Source organism: Anomaloglossus baeobatrachus, chromosome 1, assembly GCF_048569485.1.
Source record: "Anomaloglossus baeobatrachus isolate aAnoBae1 chromosome 1, aAnoBae1.hap1, whole genome shotgun sequence".
NCBI lineage: Eukaryota > Metazoa > Chordata > Amphibia > Anura > Aromobatidae > Anomaloglossus > Anomaloglossus baeobatrachus.
Window position 1 is genome coordinate 725,626,257 of NC_134353.1, and position 22,386 is coordinate 725,648,642.

Sequence of the window (22,386 nt, forward strand, 5' to 3'; positions counted from 1 at the left end):
TTTTATATCTCTAAAGTTCGGGTCTGTATAGACTTACATGGGGTTCGAGGTCTGGGGTCAAGGTCTAGTCAAGAGTGGTCTTGAACTGGACTTTTTTTCTCAAGTCGGTCCGGACCAGCCAAACCCAAACATCTGTGGGTTCGTCCATCTCTAGAGATGGATAAGCCCTATTAGGCCTTCTTACTTTCAATAGCACTATGTGTCCTAAACTCCCAGTCCTGACCAGGGCGGTCCTTAACTCTCCCCATATGGATGATGCTCTACAATCACCCCGCTTGCCTCCTGACACAATTTTCCTTCATAGGATCATCAAGGAACAGCTATGGAAACAAAAGATAGTCGGCCAATAATCACAATCGTAGATCTGATATCACTGTGCATTGGGAGGCAAGCAGGGAGATTGTAGGGCATCATCCACATAGGGAGAGTTGTGAACTCAAAAGAATTAATGGTAAAGAGCATCTCTTGCTATGACGGATTTGTCCAGTCCCGCATAAAACAAACATTATATAGCGATCACTGTGGCAGTGCTGCAGAGAAATTAAACACTTCTTGCCAGGTTTTCACAGATAAGAGCTTATCACTATGGGTTCCAGCAGGGGAACACTTGATGATCAGCTTAATGTCTGAGGATCAATAATTCCAACCATTTCAACTGGATTATTATAGTGATTTTTGGTGTGTTCATGTTCTCATCATGTACAGTATAGGTTCCCTGCAACAGGGAATATGTGCACACCAGCGAATTGCTTGATTTGCCAGCACATTAATTCATTGCTTTACAATTACTTCACTTTACTATAGATCTTGATATATCTTAGTAAACTAATGTGCTTCCTTTACCATAATGCAAGTATTTTGGTTCACTTAATAACTTTTAAAAATGCATTTGGTTGGAACGAAGAGCCAATTGGTGATGTGCGTAAAGGTATGACAGCTATTCAGTTCTAGACAGATGTGTCCAAAACTCTCCTGTGTTGTAGAAGGGAAAGTTAACTCCTCTGGGTTGACAACCGTCCAGATATTCCAGGATAGTCCGTAAAAATAGGACCCTTTATCGCCATGTCCATAAAAAAATGTAAGGCCTCCTTCATTTTTTTTTACGTTTCAGAAACTTTTACAGTATATTTTGACTGTAGTTATACCATAATTTTACAGTGAATGCAGCTAAGGTCTTCCTGTAAGAATTATGAGCTGTAGACATGAATCACTTATAATCATGATGATTTATTATGGGTTCATAAAAAATATTGTCTTCCCGTGATTTTTTGATAAGCTGTTCAGAAAAATATAAAGGTCAAGTTGGCAACCCTGTACGTCCTATCTAAAAAAATTTTTCAACTTCTGATGATATTTAGTTTGAAACTCCCACTAAGAGGAGTCTCAAATAGTGATGGGCGAACCCGAACTGTAAAGTTCGAGGTCTGTACCAAACACATAATGTTTGTGCACAAGGTCCTGAACACGAGTTTTCCTGGGAAACCTCTGTTACAGTTCAGGTCCAGTTTGGGTCCAGGGGCTGTAAAAAAAAACAACCCTCCGACGCAGTCCTAAGGTGAGCGTCTCTTCAGCTGTGGTACATCTGTACGAGGAGACAACCACAGGTCTGCTCACACAGAGAGCAGACACAGACTCAGCTGAGAGCTGTCAGAGATTTCACCTAAGTGCACAGCTGAGGCCGGTCAGCTGTGCCCCAGGGTAACCTCCACTGACTACAGGACCTTCCATGACGTCATAGCCATGTGACCAGTCTGGTGTGAATGTTGTTTTTACCTCGTGGTTACAGGACCTTCCCATAGCCAGGTGACAAAACGTCAGCGCTCTCACTGCCGACAAGCGCTCACTTCACGGCAGTGTTGCAGTGATGTCAGTTGAGGGTACTCGGGGGCACAGCTAACCGGCCTCAGCTGTGCACTTGGGTGAAGTCTCTGAGAGCTCTCAGCTGAATCTGCATCTGTGTGAGCTGACCTGTCTGTCTCCTCGCACAAATGTAACAGAGCTAAAGATGATCGCCCACCTTTGGACTACGTCAGAGGTCTTTTTTTGGGTAACAAAGATGGAGTCCTAAATGTCTTCTGTTTTATTTCTAATAAAATATTTTTTTCTCTGTGTTGTTGTTTTATTTTACTGTTAAAATAACAGACAATCACAGACGCTGTCACAGAGTGGGCGTCTGTGATTGGATGCTGGAGTAACCTGAAACCAACCCATACATTCTAGCATCTAGCATGTATGGGCAGATTCAAGATTACTCCAACAGCCAATCACAGACGCCCATTCTGCATAACAGCGTCTGTGATTGGCTGTTGGGTTCCTCATACATATAGTAGTGTAAAAATAAATAAATAATTAAAAAAGATGACGTAGCGCTCTGTGGTATTTTCTATTCTGAGCGCAGATAAAGGGGATGGCTACAGGCTGCCATCCCCATCTGCCTGGCTTTACCTTGGCTGGTAATCAAAATACAGAGAAGCACATTATTTTTTTGTTAAATTATTTAGAAAAATAATTACAAAAAACAATGCGTGGGCTCCCGCCATATTTTGATCACAAGTCAGGTAAAACCAGGCAGCTGGAGGCTGGGATTCTCAGCGTGGTAAGACCCAAGCGTTTTGTGCCCCCCACGCTAAAAACCGCAACCCACAGCCGCAACTGGAAATGGCGCGTTGTTTCTTAGCGCCATTTCCAGGTGCTTTACCCGCCTTGTTCAGCGGTCCTGATGGCGATGGTACGCTGAGTAATAAAGGGGTTTGTATTCTCAGCTGGTACTAAGCCCGAAATACATGGTGTCATACCAAATTAGACATGGCCACCATGAATTTCTAATAAACAGTAAAAAAACCCACAACACATAGAACATTTTTTTAATTAGAAATAAAACAAAAAAAAAACATTTAGAGACTCTATCTTGATTATAAAAAAAATCCTTAGTCCGACGTAGTCTACAGGGAGAGTAATGTCAGCTCTGCTTCATTGCTCTGTACAGACAAGCGTCTATACAGAGTGAGAAGCAGGGAGAGCAATGTCAGCTCTGCTTCATCGCTCTGTACAGGCAAGCGTCTATACAGAGCGAGAAGCAGGGAGAGCAATGTCAGCTCTGCTTCATCGCTCTGTACATACAAGCATCTACACAGAGCGATAAGTAGGGAGAGCAATGTCAACTCTGCTTCATCGCTCTCTACAGACAAGTGTCTATACAGAGTGAGAAGCAGGCTGACTGTGATAGTCAAAGTTCAATTGAGTCCATGGCTAAGCCATGGACTCGGGTGAACCCTGACGACACCTTGAATATGGCCGAAAAAAGACGAAGACTGCCGAGTGACCGGAAGTTAATGATCGGACCCAGAAGCAGAAGCGGCCGGGAGACAGCAACTGAGTGTGTCTACAGGACGCGTCGCCGGACTGGTAAGTATAATGACAATGTTTATTATTAACTATATTCTTTATTTTACAGCCCCTCGCCCCATCCCATAAATGTAAAGTCCAAAATCGGGGTTCGTATGCAAGCTCGAGTTATCTTCGGCCCCAAACTCGAACTTTACAAAACGTTCGGGCGAGTCTCCCGATCCCGAACATCGGGGGGGAAGGTTAACCCATCACTAGTCTCAAACTAAATATCATCTTGGACATGTGCTCCAGGGGCTGAGTCTTCACTTTCCTTTCCTTGTTTCTTCTCTCTTCCCTCTCTCTCTGTGTAATGCTGAAGCTGAACTGGAACTTCTTGAATGATGGTTGATCAATAGTGATAAGCAGTCAGCTTCTTTTTGCTCATATAGATCAATTGGCTCAACTCACAAAAAAATGGCCACCTCATTTGGATCACTAATGGCTCCCTCATAAATGTGTTCATTCAAAAGGATATAGTTCTTCTCCTTACTGAGCATGCAGGGATGGGATTTAGCCCTGCATGCTTAGTAAATTTAATGCTGGCTTGTCAGCCTTCCCTGTTTAAGTTAGACAGTCTAGTATAGGAGGCATGGGGGAGGACTGTTTGATCCCAGCAAAATCAAAATGGAGTAGAAAGGAGGGATAGAGTTGTGCACACGGGACAGCAGTACTGAGAGATCGGAGTGCATCGTGGAGAAGAAACATGCTGGGAAAAAGAAAGTCAATCAGGAACAGTATGCAAAAAGCCTCTTCAGAGAGGAAGAAGTCTTCAACTTTAGTGCCACATATTCGATGTAGCAATCCTATAAGTTTATACCGATCCTTTAACAAGCCTTGCCACATGATTTAGGATAAGAAGCCAAACCAGACACGATTTGCATGCATGTGTTTCTGTTATTTGCCCTTCATAAATGCAAAGCAGGAATCTGGATAGATGAATTTGGATAGGTGAGAGGTCTCTAACAGATGGTTTTAGGGGGTAGACTCACAGTAACAAGAGAAAACGGCAGTCATTATAGCATACAGAAAGCAACAGAGTGCAGGTGAAAAACAGTCCAGGGAGGTTTAGTTTCAATCACATTCAGTCAAAGGGTAACATCTCTCAATAAGGAGAGTGACATGCCCATGTGATGAGTCTTAGAAACCATGCAATGCTCCTATGGTAAGTTAAATATGCCAATAGCCTCTACAGAGAGGAAGTGGACTTGAACTCTAGTGCCTTCTGTTCGGGGTAGCATTCCTAAAAGTTAATATCAACCCTTATATGAGCCTAGCCACATGACGTAGGATTTGCAGACAAATGTATAGGGGTATTTGCCACTTATTTTTGCAAAGCAGACAGGAGGCTAAGGGGTATTGTATCTCCTTGCAAAGAGTAACATGCCAGTGTGAGGAGTCTTATAGGCCATGAAGTGCTCCTCTTGGAAATTAAATTTGCAAATTGCCTCTTTAGAGATTAAGTTGACTTGAACTCTAGTAACACATATTCGAAGCAGGAATCATTAAAGTGAATATCGACTCTTTCAACATGATTTAGAATAAAAGGGGTAAATACACCAAAACACAATTGCAAATATAGTGTCTGATTTGGGAGGTGGGTAATCTTGAAGCTCTCTGCACACACAACTGTAGCACAGAGAGCAAAAATGCTGCTAGCCAGTGTAGCCAAAACTGCGGCATGTATACAAACAGACTTGTGGCGGTGATTTAAGAAAGAGGGCTATAAAAACAACTAGGGGTAAAGACATAATTCTGCTTTATATAGTATTAATAGTACTTGAAAAAATGTAATTTAGAGTCAAAGTACCATTTTTATTCACTGTAGACATACAGTTGTAAACTGAGTAATCACTGTATTTACCTTCTATCAAGCATTATCTTAAGAAGTCGTAGAGGAAACGTTTCTCCTTGCTTAGAGTGCCAAGCTAGCTTAAGAAGACATATAGGCCATGCTCCACTGGGAATAGAAATTTGCAAGTTGCCTCTTCAGAGAGCGAGAGGACTTGAACTCTAATGCCATCTATTGGGGATAGCAATCCTAAAAGCCAGTATCACCCCTTTAAAGGGAACCTGTCACCAGATTTGGGGCCTATAAGCTGCAGCCACCACCAGTGGGCTCTTATATACAGCATTGGTCATATGCAACATGGGTCATATGGGCATCTTCGTTCTCCGGTTCCGGCGCCTCCTCCTTCGGCCATCTTTGTCATCCTTCTTCTAAAGCCATTGTGCATGACGCGTCCTACGTCATCCACACTTGCCAGCATTGAGGTCCTGCGCAGGCGCACTTTGATCTGCCCTGAGCAGGGCAGAACAAAATATTGTAGTGCACCTGCGTGGGGCCGGGGAGTGTGTATGACGTAGGACACGTCATGCACACAGGCATCAGAAGCAGGACGAAGATGGCCGAAAGAGGAGGCGCCGGTACTGGAGAACGGAGACGCCCATTTGACCCAACTCTACCACAACTACCGTTTAGGTAAGTATTATAAAGTGATTTTTACATTCTACACAGTGGACGCTTATATACAGCATGTTAGAATGCTGTATATAAGAGCCCACTGGTGGTGGCCGCACCTTATAGGCCCCAAATCTACTGACAGGTTCCTTTTAAACCACATGGTTTAGTGCAAATAGTGTGTCTGGTTTAGTTTCTTATCCTATCATATGGCAAGGCTCGTTAAATGGTCGATAATGACATTTAGGATTGCTACATCCAATCGATGGCACTAGAGTTTCTGCCCTCTTCCACTCTAAAGAGACTAAGGGTTTACTTGCTTATTTCAGGAAAACATCATTATGTCAATTGAAATGTCATAAAAGTGGGCGTTTGATAGGGCCCAGTATGGTGATTCTGAATTTAATTAAATGGGAGTTAAAGTAATCTGCAGTCTGTGTTACCATTTGTTTCATAAGCAAGACTGTCTATGACAGTGATGGCGAACCTATGGCACGCGTGCCACCAGGGGCACGCAGAGCCCATTCTGCTGGCACGCGTGCTGTCGCCTGATCCTGCCGGTTTGATCTGCTGGTGCGGTGGCGCCGGCAGATCAAAGCTGTGTTGGAGCGGAGGAGACATTTCTCCTCGCTCTGACACTCCTCCTCCCCCAGGCTGCAGGTGTGTTGCCTAGGAGACGGAGGAGCGTCAGAGAGCGGCGCCGGCGTAATGAGGTGTTCTGGCCGCGTGGGAACTGAGAACCCAGCGGCGCGCAGCGGGGGAGCGTGTGCAGGAAGGTAAGTTGTGTGTTGCTTTTTTTCTTATAACTCGTGTGCGGCTGTGCCAAGGTGGGGATGGGGGGGGCAGCGCCAGCATGGGGTGGGGGAACGCACATGCCAGCGTGGGTGTGGGGGAACGCACATGCCAGCGTGGGGGTGGGGGAACGCACATGCCAGCGTGGGGTAATGCACATGCCAGCGTGGGGGTGGGGGAACGCACATGCCAGCATGGGGTGGGGGAACGCACATGCCAGCATGGGGTGGGGGAGAGGGAACGCACATGCCAGCATGGGGTGGGGGAACGCACATGCCAGCATGGGGTGGGGGAACGCACATGCCAGCATGGGGTGGGGGAGTGGGAACACATGCCAGCATGGGGTGGGGCAACGCACATGCCAGCATGGGGTGGGGGAGGGGAACACATATGCCAGCATGGGGAGGGGGAACACACATGCCAGCATGGGGTGGGGGAACGCACATGCCAGCATGGGGTGGGGGAGGGGGAACCTACATGCCAGCATGGGGGGGGGGGCTACACATGCCAACATGGGGGGGACATGCATTCCAGGATGGGGAACAATGCATGCCATGATGGGGAACAATGCATGCCAGGATGGGGAAAACATACATGCCAGGATGTGGAAACATGCATGCCAGGATGGGGAAAACATACATGCCAGGATGTGGAAACATGCATGGCAGGATGGGGAAAATATACATGCCAGGATAGAGGAAACATACATGCCAGGATGGAGGAAACATACATGCCAGGATGGGGAAACATACATGCCAGGATGGAGGAAACATACATGCCAGGATGGGGGAAACATGCATGCCAAGATGGAGGAAACATGCATGCCAGGATGGAGGAAACATGCATGACAGGATGGAGGAAACATACATGCCAGGATGGAGGAAACATACATGCCATGATGGAGGAAACATGCATGCCAGGATGGAAGAAACATGAATGCCAGGATGGAGGAAACATGCATGCCAGGATGGAAGAAACATGCATGCCAGGATGGAGGAAACATACATGCCAGGATGGAGGAAACATACATGCCAGGATGGAGGAAACATACATACCAGGATGGAGAAAACATGCATGCCAGGATGGAGGAAACATGCATGCCAGGATGGAGGAAACATGCATGCCAGGATGGAGGAAACACGCATGCCAAGATGGAGGAAACACGCATGCCAGGATGGAGGAAACACGCATGCCAGGATGGAGGAAACATGCATGCCAGGATGGAGGAAACAAGTATGCCAGGATGGAGGAAACATGCATGCCAGGATGGAGGAAACATACATGCCAGGATGGAGGAAACATACATGCCAGGATGGAGGAAACATGCATGCCAGGATGGAGGAAACATACATGCCAGGATGGAGGAAACACGCATGCCAAGATGGAGGAAACACGCATGCCAGGATGGAGGAAACACGCATGTCAGGATGGAGGAAACATGCATGCCAGGATGGAGGAAACAAGTATGCCAGGATGGAGGAAACATGCATGCCAGGATGGAGGAAACATGCATGCCAGGATGGAGGAAACATACATGCCAGAATGGAGGAGACATGCATGCCAGGATGGAGGAAACATGCATGCCAGGATGGGGAAAACATACATGCCAGGATGGAGGAAACATGCATGCCAGGATGGAGGAAACATGCCACGATAGGGTACATTTACCAGGAAGGGGAACATTTACCAGGAAGGGGAACATTTACCAGTAAGGGGTACATGCTAGGAAGGGGGACATTTACCTGGATGGGGGTACATTTACCTGGATGGGGGTACATTTACCTGGATGGGGGTAAATTAACCAGGATTGGGAACATTTACCAGGATGGAGGACATTTACCAGGAATGGGGTACATGCCGGGATGGGGGAACATTTACAAGGATGGGCAATATGTCAGGATGGGGAACATGCCAGAATAAGGTACATTTACCAGGATGGAGGACATTTACCAGGATGAGGTATATTTACCAGGATGGGGCCATAATGGGGACAAATATACCAGAATGTAAAAAATATATATCAGGATGGGGGACATGTTTACCAGGAAGTGGCCCAGGAAGGGGACATAACTACACAATGAAAGGGGAGGGGAGCAACTCGTACGTCTTTATGGGATTTCAAGATGTTGAGACTTTGAAATGTAGATGTGGATTACAGGTGACATCTGATTGCATTCCATGCTAAAATCTCTGTCTAATATGCTGCAATTTTTTCCAGAAAGATCAATCCAACTGCTGTGTCTGGAAAGGGCTCAGCTTCAATGTGTGGTAAGCATGCATGAGCGTGATGCCCCCTGCTGAAGAGAAGACGGCAAAGGTAAGGTTACAATCAATTATTTACATGATAGGATTGGTTGGCACTTCGGAAAAAAAATTGGGTTTAGGGCTACAGTTTGGGCACTCGGCCTGTAAAAGGTTCGCCATGACTGGTCTATGATGATCACATGCTACATACTACCCCCTCTTTGAGAAGACTACCCTCTAGTCCAGACCAGATTTCCTGTGACAAATTTTCAGTTCATCCATATATGTACATACATACATTATACAGTTAGGTCCAGAAATATTTGGACAGTGACACAATTTTCGCGAGTTGGGCTCTGCATGCCACCACATTGGATTTGAAATGAAACCTCTACAACAGAATTCAAGTGCAGATTGTAACGTTTAATTTGAAGGTTTGAACAAAAATATCTGATAGAAATTGTAGGAATTGTACACATTTCTTTACAAACACTCCACATTTTAGGAGGTCAAAAGTAATTGGACAAATAAACCAAACCCAAACAAAATATTTTTATTTTCAATATTTTGTTGCGAATCCTTTGGAGGCAATCACTGCCTTAAGTCTGGAACCCATGGACATCACCAAACGCTGGGTTTCCTCCTTCTTAATGCTTTGCCAGGCCTTTACAGCCGCAGCCTTCAGGTCTTGCTTGTTTGTGGGTCTTTCCGTCTGAAGTCTGGATTTGAGCAAGTAAAATGCATGCTCAATAGGGTTAAGATCTGGTGATTGACTTGGCCATTGCAGAATGTTCCACTTTTTTGCACTCATGAACTCCTGGGTAGCTTTGGCTGTATGCTTGGGGTCATTGTCCATCTGTACTATGAAGCGCCGTCCGATCAACTTTGCGGCATTTGGCTGAATCTGGGCTGAAAGTATATCCCTGTACACTTCAGAATTCATCCGGCTACTCTTGTCTGCTGTTATGTCATCAATAAACACAAGTGACCCAGTGCCATTGAAAGCCATGCATGCCCATGCCATCACGTTGGCTCCACCATGTTTTACAGAGGATGTGGTGTGCCTTGGATCATGTGCCGTTCCCTTTCTTCTCCAAACTTTTTTCTTCCCATCATTCTGGTACAGGTTGATCTTTGTCTCATCTGTCCATAGAATACTTTTCCAGAACTGAGCTGGCTTCATGAGGTGTTTTTCAGCAAATTTAACTCTGGCCTGTCTATTTTTGGAATTGATGAATGGTTTGCATCTAGATGTGAACCCTTTGTATTTACTTTCATGGAGTCTTCTCTTTACTGTTGACTTAGATACAGATACACCTACTTCACTGAGAGTGTTCTGGACTTCAGTTGATGTTGTGAACGGGTTCTTCTTCACCAAAGAAAGTATGCGGTGATCATCCACCACTGTTGTCATCCGTGGACGCCCAGGCCTTTTTGAGTTCCCAAGCTCACCAGTCAATTCCTTTTTTCTCAGAATGTACCCGACTGTTGATTTTGCTACTCCAAGCATGTCTGCTATCTCTCTGATGAATTTTTTCTTTTTTTTCAGCCTCAGGATGTTCTGCTTCACCTCAATTGAGAGTTCCTTAGACCGCATGTTGTCTGGTCACAGCAACTGCTTCCAAATGCAAAACCAATATATGTAAAAGGGGGTGTCGCATAACAAACTATATATAACCCTTAAAATTACGTACTTTATTGATATACATTAAAATCCACAACCCTTGTGCAAAATATTTCAAAAGGGAAAAACAAAGGGAGGAGGGTAAGATGCTCACCCTTTACATTAGCCCTCCCTCCTGTCCACTACCTACCGCGGGGGTCGGCACCCTAATGCCTGCGAATAATGGCGCCCCCACTCAGCGGTGGCTGTCCCTGGAATGACCCTCAATAGACCCTCCACAAAGTGATGAAAAATAGATAGGGTTGAGAGTCATAAACTGGGTACACACATTCACAGTGGACAGGTAGAATGGAACAGCTGCACATGAACCTCAGATTTAGACCAACATCAAATATCACTGGTGATTCTGGGGGTAATACTTCAGACCGATGGACAGATCCGATGTACTGAATATCAAGTACCACTTGTGCTTCCAAGGGCAGAAGTACAAAACAATGGATATGTGGCCCTATATAGCCCCAAACAACCTTGAATACCAGGAAACAATTGCATACGCCTGATATTCAAAACCACTCCTTTGGTACGCCTAATTAGTGAAAGACAGAATAAAGTGCATAGTGCAAAAACAATGTGCAAACTTATGAGCAGAATCTGGCCTCAGATACCAATCATACTAAACAGCCAGTCTGTCCATATATAGAATAAACCATACCAAGTGTGATACCATGAATCAACCAGTGTTGGTCATGCAAGTTAGTCAATGACTTATCTGTGGGGAGAGTTCATGTGCGCTTCCCAGAATAGCCCCAATCACGCCTCAACGCGTTTCTCCAGACATGGATCTTCAGGAGGCTTGATGTCAGGCTTGCCAATTGGTTTCAGGATAGCATGATGTCAAGATAAGGGGGGGAGATCCGATGCACCTAGATCTCCTCTTAAACCATGCCAGTAATGAGCCACCCCCATCTCCAGCCAATCAGTCCACTCCCCCCGCCCACACATAGACACACCCCTATCCACGATAATAATGCTCAGATCTTGTGATCCCATTCCATAATGTGTATAGGTACAATGCACACATTACTAGAGTACCCCATTCGTATGGTTCGTCCCATTAAATCATATGTATAAATCATGAATCTCCAGGGACGCCCCTCTATTACACTCCACGGTGAAACGCAGCTTGCGTTCCACACTTAGTTCACAGGGCGGAACCGGAAATGACGTCACGGAACGTCACCCGGAAGTGACGTCGCGGACCGATAACCGGAAGTGACGTCACACCGGTGCCCGAAGCCGATTGGATGAACGGGGAACAGCGTAAGGGATGCCCTGTAGTAGAGGACATCCCACAGTCACTCCCCTCCAGTGACATCATCGGTTAATTTTCGCGGAGAAAGAGGGTGGGGGGCCGGAGTATGGATATATTAACCCCCGAAGTTAACGAGCATCCAAATCCCGTCAAATATGACTTTATGTTAATTACGAGGTCGCCCTGCATGATCCATAACGTTTCCCTCATAGATGCACACTTGAGACATAATGATAGCAGACCAAGTCTATTATTGGTGGCCATACAGTGTATATATATAGTTCTCTCATAGATACAGACTTGGGTTATAATGATGACAGCCCAAGTCTCTCATTAGTGGCCATACATTGTATAACTAGTTAGCCACCACCCTGTTGGCTATCTAAACCGGTACTATAACGGTGGGGGGGAGAAAGGGGGGGGGGCAAGTCACAAATGGGGGGAGGGAAGAGGGGGTGCGTACATGAGAAGAAGGGAGGGAGGGCCGAGAGGCAAAAGGGTGAGGAGCCCACTCCAGCATCAATCTATGTCTTACCAAGCAATGCATGGTATATCGAAGTTACCTCCCTATAGCGGGATTCTAGCCAGCAAACCTCAGGGAACCATCGGACCAACTCTAGGGATCAGAGAAAACAGGCATAAGATATTTGCTCGTTTAGACCCCCAGGTTGCACCGACTCCATTCTGAAGATCCACTCGCATTCTTTTCTTAATAGGATCTTATCATAATCACCACCTCTGGGATTCTTCTTCACCACCTCCAATACCTGAAATCTCACTTCATGAATGTTACCCCTATGATGAGAATTCATGTGCCTCCCTAGGGAGGTGTCCCGCTGATTACGTACATCACCGAGGTGTTCTCCAACCCTCCTTCGCAGCTCTCTCCTCGTCTTACCCACATAGTCCATGGGGCATGTACAGGTGGCCACATACACCACTCCCGTCGTTTTGCAGTTAGCGAAGGACCTTAAAAAGAATTCCTTCCCGTTCTTTGAACTCCTGGTGGACTTGGCAGGGCTCATTACGTTACAATAGGAACAGTCACCACACCTATAGAAACCACAGATGCCTCTATCTAGCCATGTACCGGGGGGTTTTGGTCTGGTGTAGCAGCTATGGACCAATCTGTCCCGGAGGGACCTCCCCTTTCTGTACGTAATGCTCGGCCTCTGTGAGATCATATGTTTTAGATCGGGATCCAGAGTAAGGATATCCCAATGTTTGTAAAGCACTCTACGGACCCGCTCGCTCTGGCAGTCAAACGTCCCAATTAGTCTAATGATGTCCTCCTCTTCTCTCATTTTCCTACCACAGCCATGTAGGAGTGCTGTCCTATTCTGTTTTTCAGCATGGTCCCTGGCCTGATGTAATACTCCAGGAGGGTAACCTCTATCTACAAAACGTCTGGTCATATCTTTCGCCTGAGACTGATATGCCTCCATCGTTGAGCAATTGCGTCTCAGACGAAGATATTGACCTTTGGGAATACCATTCCTAAGAGGGAGTGGGTGATGACTATCCCACCTCAAGATATTGTTGGTTGACGTAGGTTTGCGGTATGTACTGGTGGAGAGGGTGCCGTCTGGTTCTTTTTTAATGATCACATCAAGAAAGGGGAGTGCTTTAGTGTCCACCTCACTCGTGAAATGAAGATTCAGCTCATTCACATTAAGCCTCTCCACAAACCTCAAAAATAATTCATTGGACCCTGACCACAAGACAAACACGTCGTCTATATATCTTGACCACAATAATATATGTGATTGCCACCAGTGGTCCCCATCCATAAAGACGACGGTTTCTTCCCACCAGCCCAGGAAGAGGTTAGCATACGAGGGAGCACAGGGGCTCCCCATAGCTGTCCCCCTGAGCTGGTGGAAGTACTTACCGTCGAATTTAAAGAGGTTATGATGTAGTAAAAAATCCAGCAATTCCAAAAGGAATCGATTATGATCACGATATTCCCTAGTTCTTGTGTTCAGGTAGTATTCGGTTGCTTTTAGTCCCAATGTGTGAGGTATGTTGCTATAAAGGGCCTCAACATCGATCGAGGCCAGAAGGACGTCCTCTCCAACCGTAATGCCGTCCAGCTTCCCCAATAAATCAGCTGTATCCCGTGTATACGATGGAAGTGAGGTGACAAAGGGACGCAAAACCTCGTCGATATATATGCCACTATTTTGGGTAAATGAGTTCACACCCGATACAATAGGACGACCCTTCAACACCTCCAGCCCTTTGTGAACCTTCGGCAAGGTGTAAAATGTCGGCATGACTGGGCAGGCGGGTTTCAGAAAATCATATTCATTGCTACTCAGCAGACCATTGTTCCTTGCCTCCTCTAATATATTAAGTAAAGATGTACTATACCTATCAAGAGGATTGGAGGTGAGCACTTCATATGTGTGTCTGTCATTCAAAACACGATGGCACATCTCAAGGTACTTTTCATGACTTAGTATCACCAGATTACCGCCCTTGTCCGAGGGTTTTATTACCAGGTTTTCATTCTTTTCTAGATCTTGCAATGCCATAAATTCGTCATCAGTAAGATTGCGATCAAGGCCATCATTTCTACGGGGGATCTTTTTAAGGTCTCTTTCCACAAGGTTCAGAAAGAGGTCAATATTAGTGGTATCTCCCTGTGGGGGCATCCTCGTACTCTTAGCTTTTAATTTAGTGAAGGGACCACGTCCGTTACTATTGATACCATCCTGTTCTCGGAGGAGTCCTATGAGGGACCGAAATCCCTCTACATCATCATCAGATAGCCCCAACTTTCTGCAGCTCTCTCTGTCGTTGTTGAGAAAGAATTTTCTCCATTTTAGTTTTCTTCCAAAGAGCTGTACATCCTTAACCCAGTGGAAGCAGTTATAATCATTCGTAGGCACGAATGAGAGACCCTTCCTCAGGATGTTATACTGCTCCTCATTCGGAGTAAAGTTGGATAGGTTAATAATTTGACTCTTGTTTAACCCTCCACTTTGTGTTTGCCTCACCGTTAGTTCACCCGGTTCCTTAGTTGGTAGACCCGGGAGATCCCCTGTTCTAAAAAAGATGGTGCCTTTGTGCCACCTGATGCCGCAGAGGTAGATGTATGTGAACATCCAGATTCCTGTCCATAAGATCTCGTATTTATGGGATCTCTTGTGGGATAGAGATTCCTTCCTCCCCGTCTCCATCTCCTATTCTGCCGTCTGCCTCTATTGTTAAACCGGGCTTCCCCTCCTGCCCTCTCAGTATCCGATACCTCCTGATCTGAAGAGGAGATATCAGTGTCTCTTTGGGTTGAATGCAAAACCACACACCTGTAATCAACCCCAGACCTTTTAACTACTTCATTGATTACAGGTTAACGAGGGAGACGCCTTCAGAGTTAATTGCAGCCCTTAGAGTCCCTTGTCCAATTACTTTTGGTCCCTTGAAAAAGAGGAGGCTATGCATTACAGAGCTATGATTCCTAAACCCTTTCTCTGATTTGGATGTGAAAACTCTCATATTGCAGCTGGGAGTGTGCACTTTCAGCCCATATTATATATATAATTGTATTTCTGAACATGTTTTTGGAAACAGCTAAAATAACAAAACTTGTGTCACTGTCCAAATATTTCTGGCCCTGACTGTACATACTGGACATCTTCTTTGAGAAGATTACTGTTCAATGTAATTTTGGGTAGTCATCTTAAAGATTGTTTCACTGTACTTTGTTCCTTATGTACAGCACAGAAAGTACCAAACGTTTGGACACACCTTCTCATTCAAAGAGTTTTCTTTATTTTCATTACTCTAAAAATTGTAGATTCACATTGAAGACATCAAAACTATGAATGAAAACATGTGGAATGAAATACTTAAAAGTGTGAAACTGAAAATATGTCTTATATTCTAGGTTCTTCAAAGTAGCCACCTTTTGCTTTGATTACTGCTTTGCACACTCTTAGCATTCTCTTGATGAGCTTCAAGAGGTAGTCACCGGAAATAGTTTTCCAACAGTTTTGAAGGAGTTCACAGAAATGATTAGCACTAGTTGGCCCTTTTGCCTTCACTCTGCGGTCCAGCTCACCCCAAACCATCTCGATTGGGTTCAGGTCTGGTGACTGTGGAGGCCAGGTCATCTGGCGTAGCATCCCATCACTCTCCTTCTTAGTCAAATAGCCCTTGCACAGCCTCAAGGTGTGTTTGGGGTCATTGTCCTGTTGAAAAATAAATGATGGTCCAACTAAACGCAAAATGAATGGAATAGCATGCCGCTGCAAGATGCTGTGGTAGCCATGCTGGTTTAGTATGCCTTCAATTTTGAATAAATACCCAGCAGGCTCACCAGCAAAGCACCCCCACACCGGCACACCTCCTCAATGTTTCTCAGTGGGAACCAGGCATGTAGAGTCCATCCGTTCACCTTTTCTACAAAGACACAGTGGTTGGATACAAAGATCTCAAATTTGGACTAATCAGACCAAAGCACAGATTTCCACTGGTCTAATGTCCATTCCTTGTGTTCTTTAGCCAAACAAGTCTCTTCTGCTTGTTGCCTGTCCTTAGCAGTGGTTTCCTAGCAGCTATTTCACCATGAAGGCCTGCTGCACAAAGTCTCCTCTTAATAGTTCTTCTAGAGATGAGAAGGTGTGTCCAAACGCTTGGTCTGTACTGTATAGCCCATAGTATTTGAAAGACACAGACCATTAGTGTAATTTGAGAGTATGTTACGGTCCTGTTAGCCCAAAATGTTAAACCACCCATGCACCTTAAACTGAAGGCAGCCAAGCCCACCAATATTGTCACTTCTCCAATGTGAATGCAGGCTTCCTGACTCTCCCCTGACAGATGATGTCAGGGAAGATATGGATCCAGTATGTCCAATTTTGGACTGATTAATTTTTTTTTCCGGCATGATAAGCCATCAGAGGAGTCTTGGAGGAGTCAGAGAAGGAAAACTCAGCAGAAGTGAGCACTCTTCTGTATAGATGAGTCGGAAGAGATAGCTGACGGCCAAAAGATCAGCTAGAGCAGTGGTTCCCAAACTTTCTTACATTGGAAGCTACATTCACCTCTGGCAGAGGGTCATGAACCAGATTAAGCTCTGAGAGAGGGTCGCAAGCCACATCTAGGTACTGCACCTCTAACAGTAGTGTCACCTAGAGCCCCCATAACTGGTATAATTATAGCTAAAGCTTTTTCACAGAGATCACACCAAGGCAGTATACCAAGATCTAGATGTTCACACAAAACCCTCATTCAATATTTTTGCATCAAGCACTCCAATAACACCTTCACATCCAGCTTCAAGCACCTCCTTTGACCTGTAGTATCATCCTGTCTCCGGCTTACCATACTTAAATTATCTCTAAATATCTAAGGCCAGTATATGGCCAAAGAGAGCTGCTCTTCTCTGCACGGCTACTAACATAAATCACCATATGCTCTTCATAGCGCTCTGCTAGACCTGGTGCTAGTGCAACAAGGTGGCAGACAGCCACGAGCCACACGTCATGGGTCCACAAGCCACAGGTTGGAGACCCCTGAGCTAGAGCATCATTAGGCCTACAGCTATCTATTGTGCATGGGACCTCTTACTGTGAAACTTTGAGTGTCGAGAATTATTTGTCAAGTTCTTGAATTTAGCACAAATCTGAGATTATCAAGCTTGTTATACAGTGAAACCAAATAAATATTATGTGTTAAAATTCTATGAATTATCTTAAACCATTTATGAAGACATAATTGATTTTAATAGTTTTTCATTTTGTCAGTGTACTGTCTGTCTAGTAATTTTTATGTGTCACACTGACCTGTAAGCACAAATACTCACAATTTACATGATGCTAGTAATTACATTTTACATTTCAGGAGCGTGCTAGTTACATATATCCAAGTAACATCCCATGGTGTTTTCATATATTGTTATCTTTCAGCTAACCTTTCAGTTAAAAGTCCAGTTTAGTTGCCTTTAGAGCTTCTGCTTTAAGTTGTAATTTCTAATGCATATACAATATATTCTGCTTCTTTCTAATTGTGTGTTTGTGTTTAGCTTCTAGGCAATCACTCTACATTGGGACGGACAGAAAGACCTGATCACCCTGTGCGGAGGTTTCCTCATGGTAGTACGGTGCAACAAAGATCGCGACCTATGATGGTCCCTTCTATTGGTTAGTTGGATAGACTGCGTCTTTGTGTTCTGTGTTACTTTACTACTCTGTAAGTGCAGAAAGCTTTAATCTGAAAAGGTAGATAAAGATATACCCAACATATATTTGTTAAACCCTTACATGTCTATTAACAACATTCCCCTTGGTAAATTTGCAATTTGCAACAGAAGAAATTATCATACCACACCTCTTCCAAGGGGTAAATATCATCGTGGAAGATCTTATTGATGCACTTGCTCACTTGAAGAGAGAAAGCCCAGCCTGGTTTGTACTATTCACCTACCTGCAGATATAGGGTTAACCTGCAAGTAAAAAGTATTAAAATCTTGCTAGGCTGCTTTACTGGAGCAGCGGTTATAGAGATAAAATTAAGGTAGGATATAAGTTCCTTTTCTCCCTATAGCCGTTGCTCTAGTAAAGCAACCTTAACATGGTTAACTCTATATTCACAGATAAATTGTGTTTATGTGACAGATTCCCTATAAGCTTTGAAAACCTCTATATTATGCCCTCATTACAGATATGCATTTAATTTTGAAAATGCTGCCCTTCACCATGGCCTACAACACTAATCGTAGACTGATGCTCCATTCATGTTAAAGCTTTGTAACATGACCACAGCCTTAGTATTTTGGATCCACAAAACTGTCTCATGGCTTATGATGTAGCATCACACCTTCAAAAACTTCACAACTTACTTTTCGTTTTAATGACAGTTTGGGTTGATTGCCAACAATTTTTGAGGGATGGGGGAATAACTACTGTAGTTTTTGATGGAGGTGTTTAAGCCAAAGTCAGAAGTCAGCAAAAAAGAGCAATATAAGTACAAAGGAAGAATCATTTAGATTTTCTTCTGGAAAAACTGCCATAAAAGTATTTTTTTTTAATAAAGTAAAACCTCTCTTAGGCCTTTTCACATGTATGTGTGGCATCTGTTTTTTCATGGATCTCACACTTACATATGGTGATCTTCACCTATGGTGATCTTCACATGTTAGTGTTTTCATACTGACCATGTGTCCATGTGAACCACATGAAGACATATCCGTTTGTTCATGACAGCACGGATGACAAGAGCAATAGAAGTCTATGGGTCCATGAAAAACATGTAAAGTACACGAATGGCATCTTTGTGCTATACGTGTTTAACATTGCAAAATGTAGGAGAAGGTCTGTAATTTCATTCTTTTTTTTTTGTCCATACCGGAAAAATACTGATGGCACACTAATGACATACCAATGGATTTTTTCATTTACGAGTTTATACGGTATGTGAAGAAAACCTTATGGTATTTGCATACTGAATTTTTTCAGGTGGGTCTACTCCAAAACCCACTTCAAAAAGTTCTTAAAAATTGCTAAAAAGAGTGAACATATGCACTATAATGTCTAAACAACATGTTCATATGTTAAGTCCTCTTGATCTTTTTAGCCGCTACAGGCATCTAGAACTGCAAAATGGTTAAAAGTGATCTGAGCGTACTTCAGGCAGCTTTTCCTTGAAAGCTGCTAACTATTGTATGTATAATGTAAAAAGAAAAGAAACTTTGACAAAACTCGATGAGTAAGCTGGCGTCTAAAAGGTATTGTGCGCACATATCCTAAAAGAGTTTACCAAGCGTCACATGAATTTCAGAAACCACATTTAGGCGTTATTCAGACATTTGTGATTTTTCTTGAACATAAAAACACGAACCATTGTTCTTCAGTGTTTTGGATTCAAGTTTCATCAGTGTTTCATCTGTGATTTTTCACTGATGTATAAAACAATAAAAAAACACACAGCTTCTATCCATTACAATGTTAATCACAGCACATGGTTTTTATGGACCTGTATGAGTAACTGATCCATGATACAGATCAAAAACGGTGTCATAAACATGTCTCGCTTATTTTTTTCCACAAACAACACAGACATGTTAATGGCTTCATAGAATATAATGGGTAGATGCTCTCTGTGAAAAATACAGATTGAACACGTATGTTATACACTGACGTCTGATTGAGGCATTATAATCACAACGTCAGAAGATTTAATACTATTGACCTTCAAAACACAACTGCATAAATCTAGTATTACTTTTCATATAACAGGCCTAATGTATTGATGAGCTGATATGAAAATGGGCAGAAAATATGACCCCCCCATTCTCATTCTATATTTTTATGTTGATGTTGGTAATGTGTAAAAACATATTAAATGCATTCTTCACTACAATAAAAGTTCATCTTTAAGGGCCCAGGGCAGTGTAAGACAAAAAAACCTATACGCACCTCACACATCGGCATCCTCTGCCGCAGTCTGTGCTGTGTTTTCCATTGTCCTGGCATCAACACATGAAGGGTGGATCATGCCACCGCACCAGTCAATCAGCAGTCACAGTCGATTGGCGACAGCCTTCACATTCCATTCAGTGTCTTTCTGTGACCATTATGATTAAAGACGACCTGTCAGCTGATTCCTGTATCCTGGACTACAGGCAGCATGAATCATAGACCGTCTTTGTTACTCCAGCATATTTTAGAGGAAATATGCTTTAAATGGTAAAACAGTGACCATGGGACTAGGATGGCTAAGTCCCAACTTCAATTTTTCCTGCCCCTGTTAATTTAGGGTAGCAAAAAAGAGATGGAGGGGGGGAGAGGCAACCTGAGACCTGCCTTTTGCACTAGTCATCCTGGTTGCAGAGTCCCCAGTCGGTATTTTAAGATTTGTTTTCTGTTAAAGAGGACCTTTCACCAAATTTTTCATATTAAACTGGACATATGATATGATAATAGGCAATGTAGAGCAGAATAAAAAAAAATATTTTTTTATTTCACTTCTCAGTTGTGGAGATATTTGCAATCAAAATATTTGGCGCCTAAACAGTTAAGTTTTTAAAGTCCAATTGGGCATTACTGGAGAGATTTCACTGGAGGCATGTACTTCTTCCTTTTTCAGAAATTGCCCAATAATATGCAGGCAGCAACACACCGGGGAAAGAATATGCCCCCACAATTGCATTGACAAGCGCTTTGATCTCCTCCCTGCAGAATGATGACAGGTGCTGGAGCACAGCAGACCCGAGTGTGATTAACTGAAAGCTTTCAGCTCTCATCTCTTTAAGTCTCCAGTCTAATAGGTTGGTATCCACATGCAAGAAGAAAAAGTGAAGTGCCAAATACTTTGATTCCTCATATCTTTGCAATGGAGATGTAAAATACAAAAAATGTTTTCTTCCACCTTGCAGTGCCTATTACATCGTGTGTCCAGTTCAACATGAGAAAATTATTTAAAGGTCCTGTTTTAGAGCTCCATGTATTTTGGAATGAAGTATTCATGGTTACAATTAAATTGACAGTCTCTGATTCATGCTGCCCATGGTTCCCCTTAACTTTTAAGTAGTGAAGAACCCATTCAACAATGTTTTAGATAAATGCTCTTTAATAAATATTGGAAAATCTTCTGGAAAAAAATAAACAAAAAAAAATCAAGAAATTTAAATGATTTAGCCCCAATGATATTTAAAGCAATTATGCATGTAAAAGTGATGAAAATGCATAGGTATATATAACATAAATCTTGATGAGTCCATATTGCAAAGACAAGAAATGTTAGACATTAAAAAAGCATAGCAGATTAATAAAATATCATATCAATGTTAAAGGGAATCTGTCAGCAAGTTTTTGCTATGGAATTTGATAGCATAATATAGAGACAAAACCTCATTCCAGCGATGTATCACTGACTTGAGTGCTTATTGCAGGTTTAATAAAATCCCTATTTTGTCTGATGTAGATGTAACAGAGCTAAAACCTCTGGGCTGTGTATAACCCCGCCCATACCTCTGATTGGCAGCTTCTGTGTACATAATAAGCAAGTTGCCAATTAGTGGTGGGGGTTACACAGATTAGCCTGACTTGTCTGCACATGAGATCTAGTCCTGTAGTGATCATCTCCTGCTGATTAAACACTGATTGTATGGAATCTACAGTACACAACTTAATTGGTGATACATTCTTGTAATCGGGCTCTCTGTCCTCACATTATGCTGCTGTCAGATTAAAAAGCAAAAACTTGCTGCCAGATTGCTTTTAAATAACATGAAGGAAAAGAATATAATAAACAAAAATGTACATTTGCTTGCATTATGTAATATCTTGTATTAGTTTTTATTGTTTTATGATTTGTACTTTGGGGCTAAATCGTTTCTAAGTTTTGTTTTACATAATGGAAAGGAAACCTACATAATTTTACTGTGATTTTATCTTTTTCTTTTCTACTATCATCATATTTTACTTTACTATGCTGTATTTGACTAACACAGTTCTATTTTTCTTCGGTGCTGCCTTTTTATTACCTTTTAGTGGTATATTTGTGCATAATTGAATCCCAACAATTGTCTATGTGCCCATATTTTACACCGAGGTTATTTAA

General features: G+C 43.2%; 1 protein-coding gene across 21 annotated transcripts in view; it reads left to right on the top strand.

Moving 5' to 3' along the window:
- RIMBP2 (RIMS binding protein 2) overlaps positions 1 to 22,386 on the top strand; it is an 877,394-nt gene that overhangs the window by 755,018 nt on the left and 99,990 nt on the right. For all 21 annotated transcript variants that reach the window (XR_012725119.1, XR_012725121.1, XM_075322225.1 and 18 more), the window contains one exon: positions 17,849 to 17,966. Coding sequence is in view for 19 of the 21 variants with exons in the window: in XM_075322225.1 (XP_075178340.1) it covers positions 17,849 to 17,966 (118 nt within the window). In the remaining 2 variants the exon portion in view is untranslated. The remainder of the gene's footprint in view (positions 1 to 17,848; positions 17,967 to 22,386) is intronic.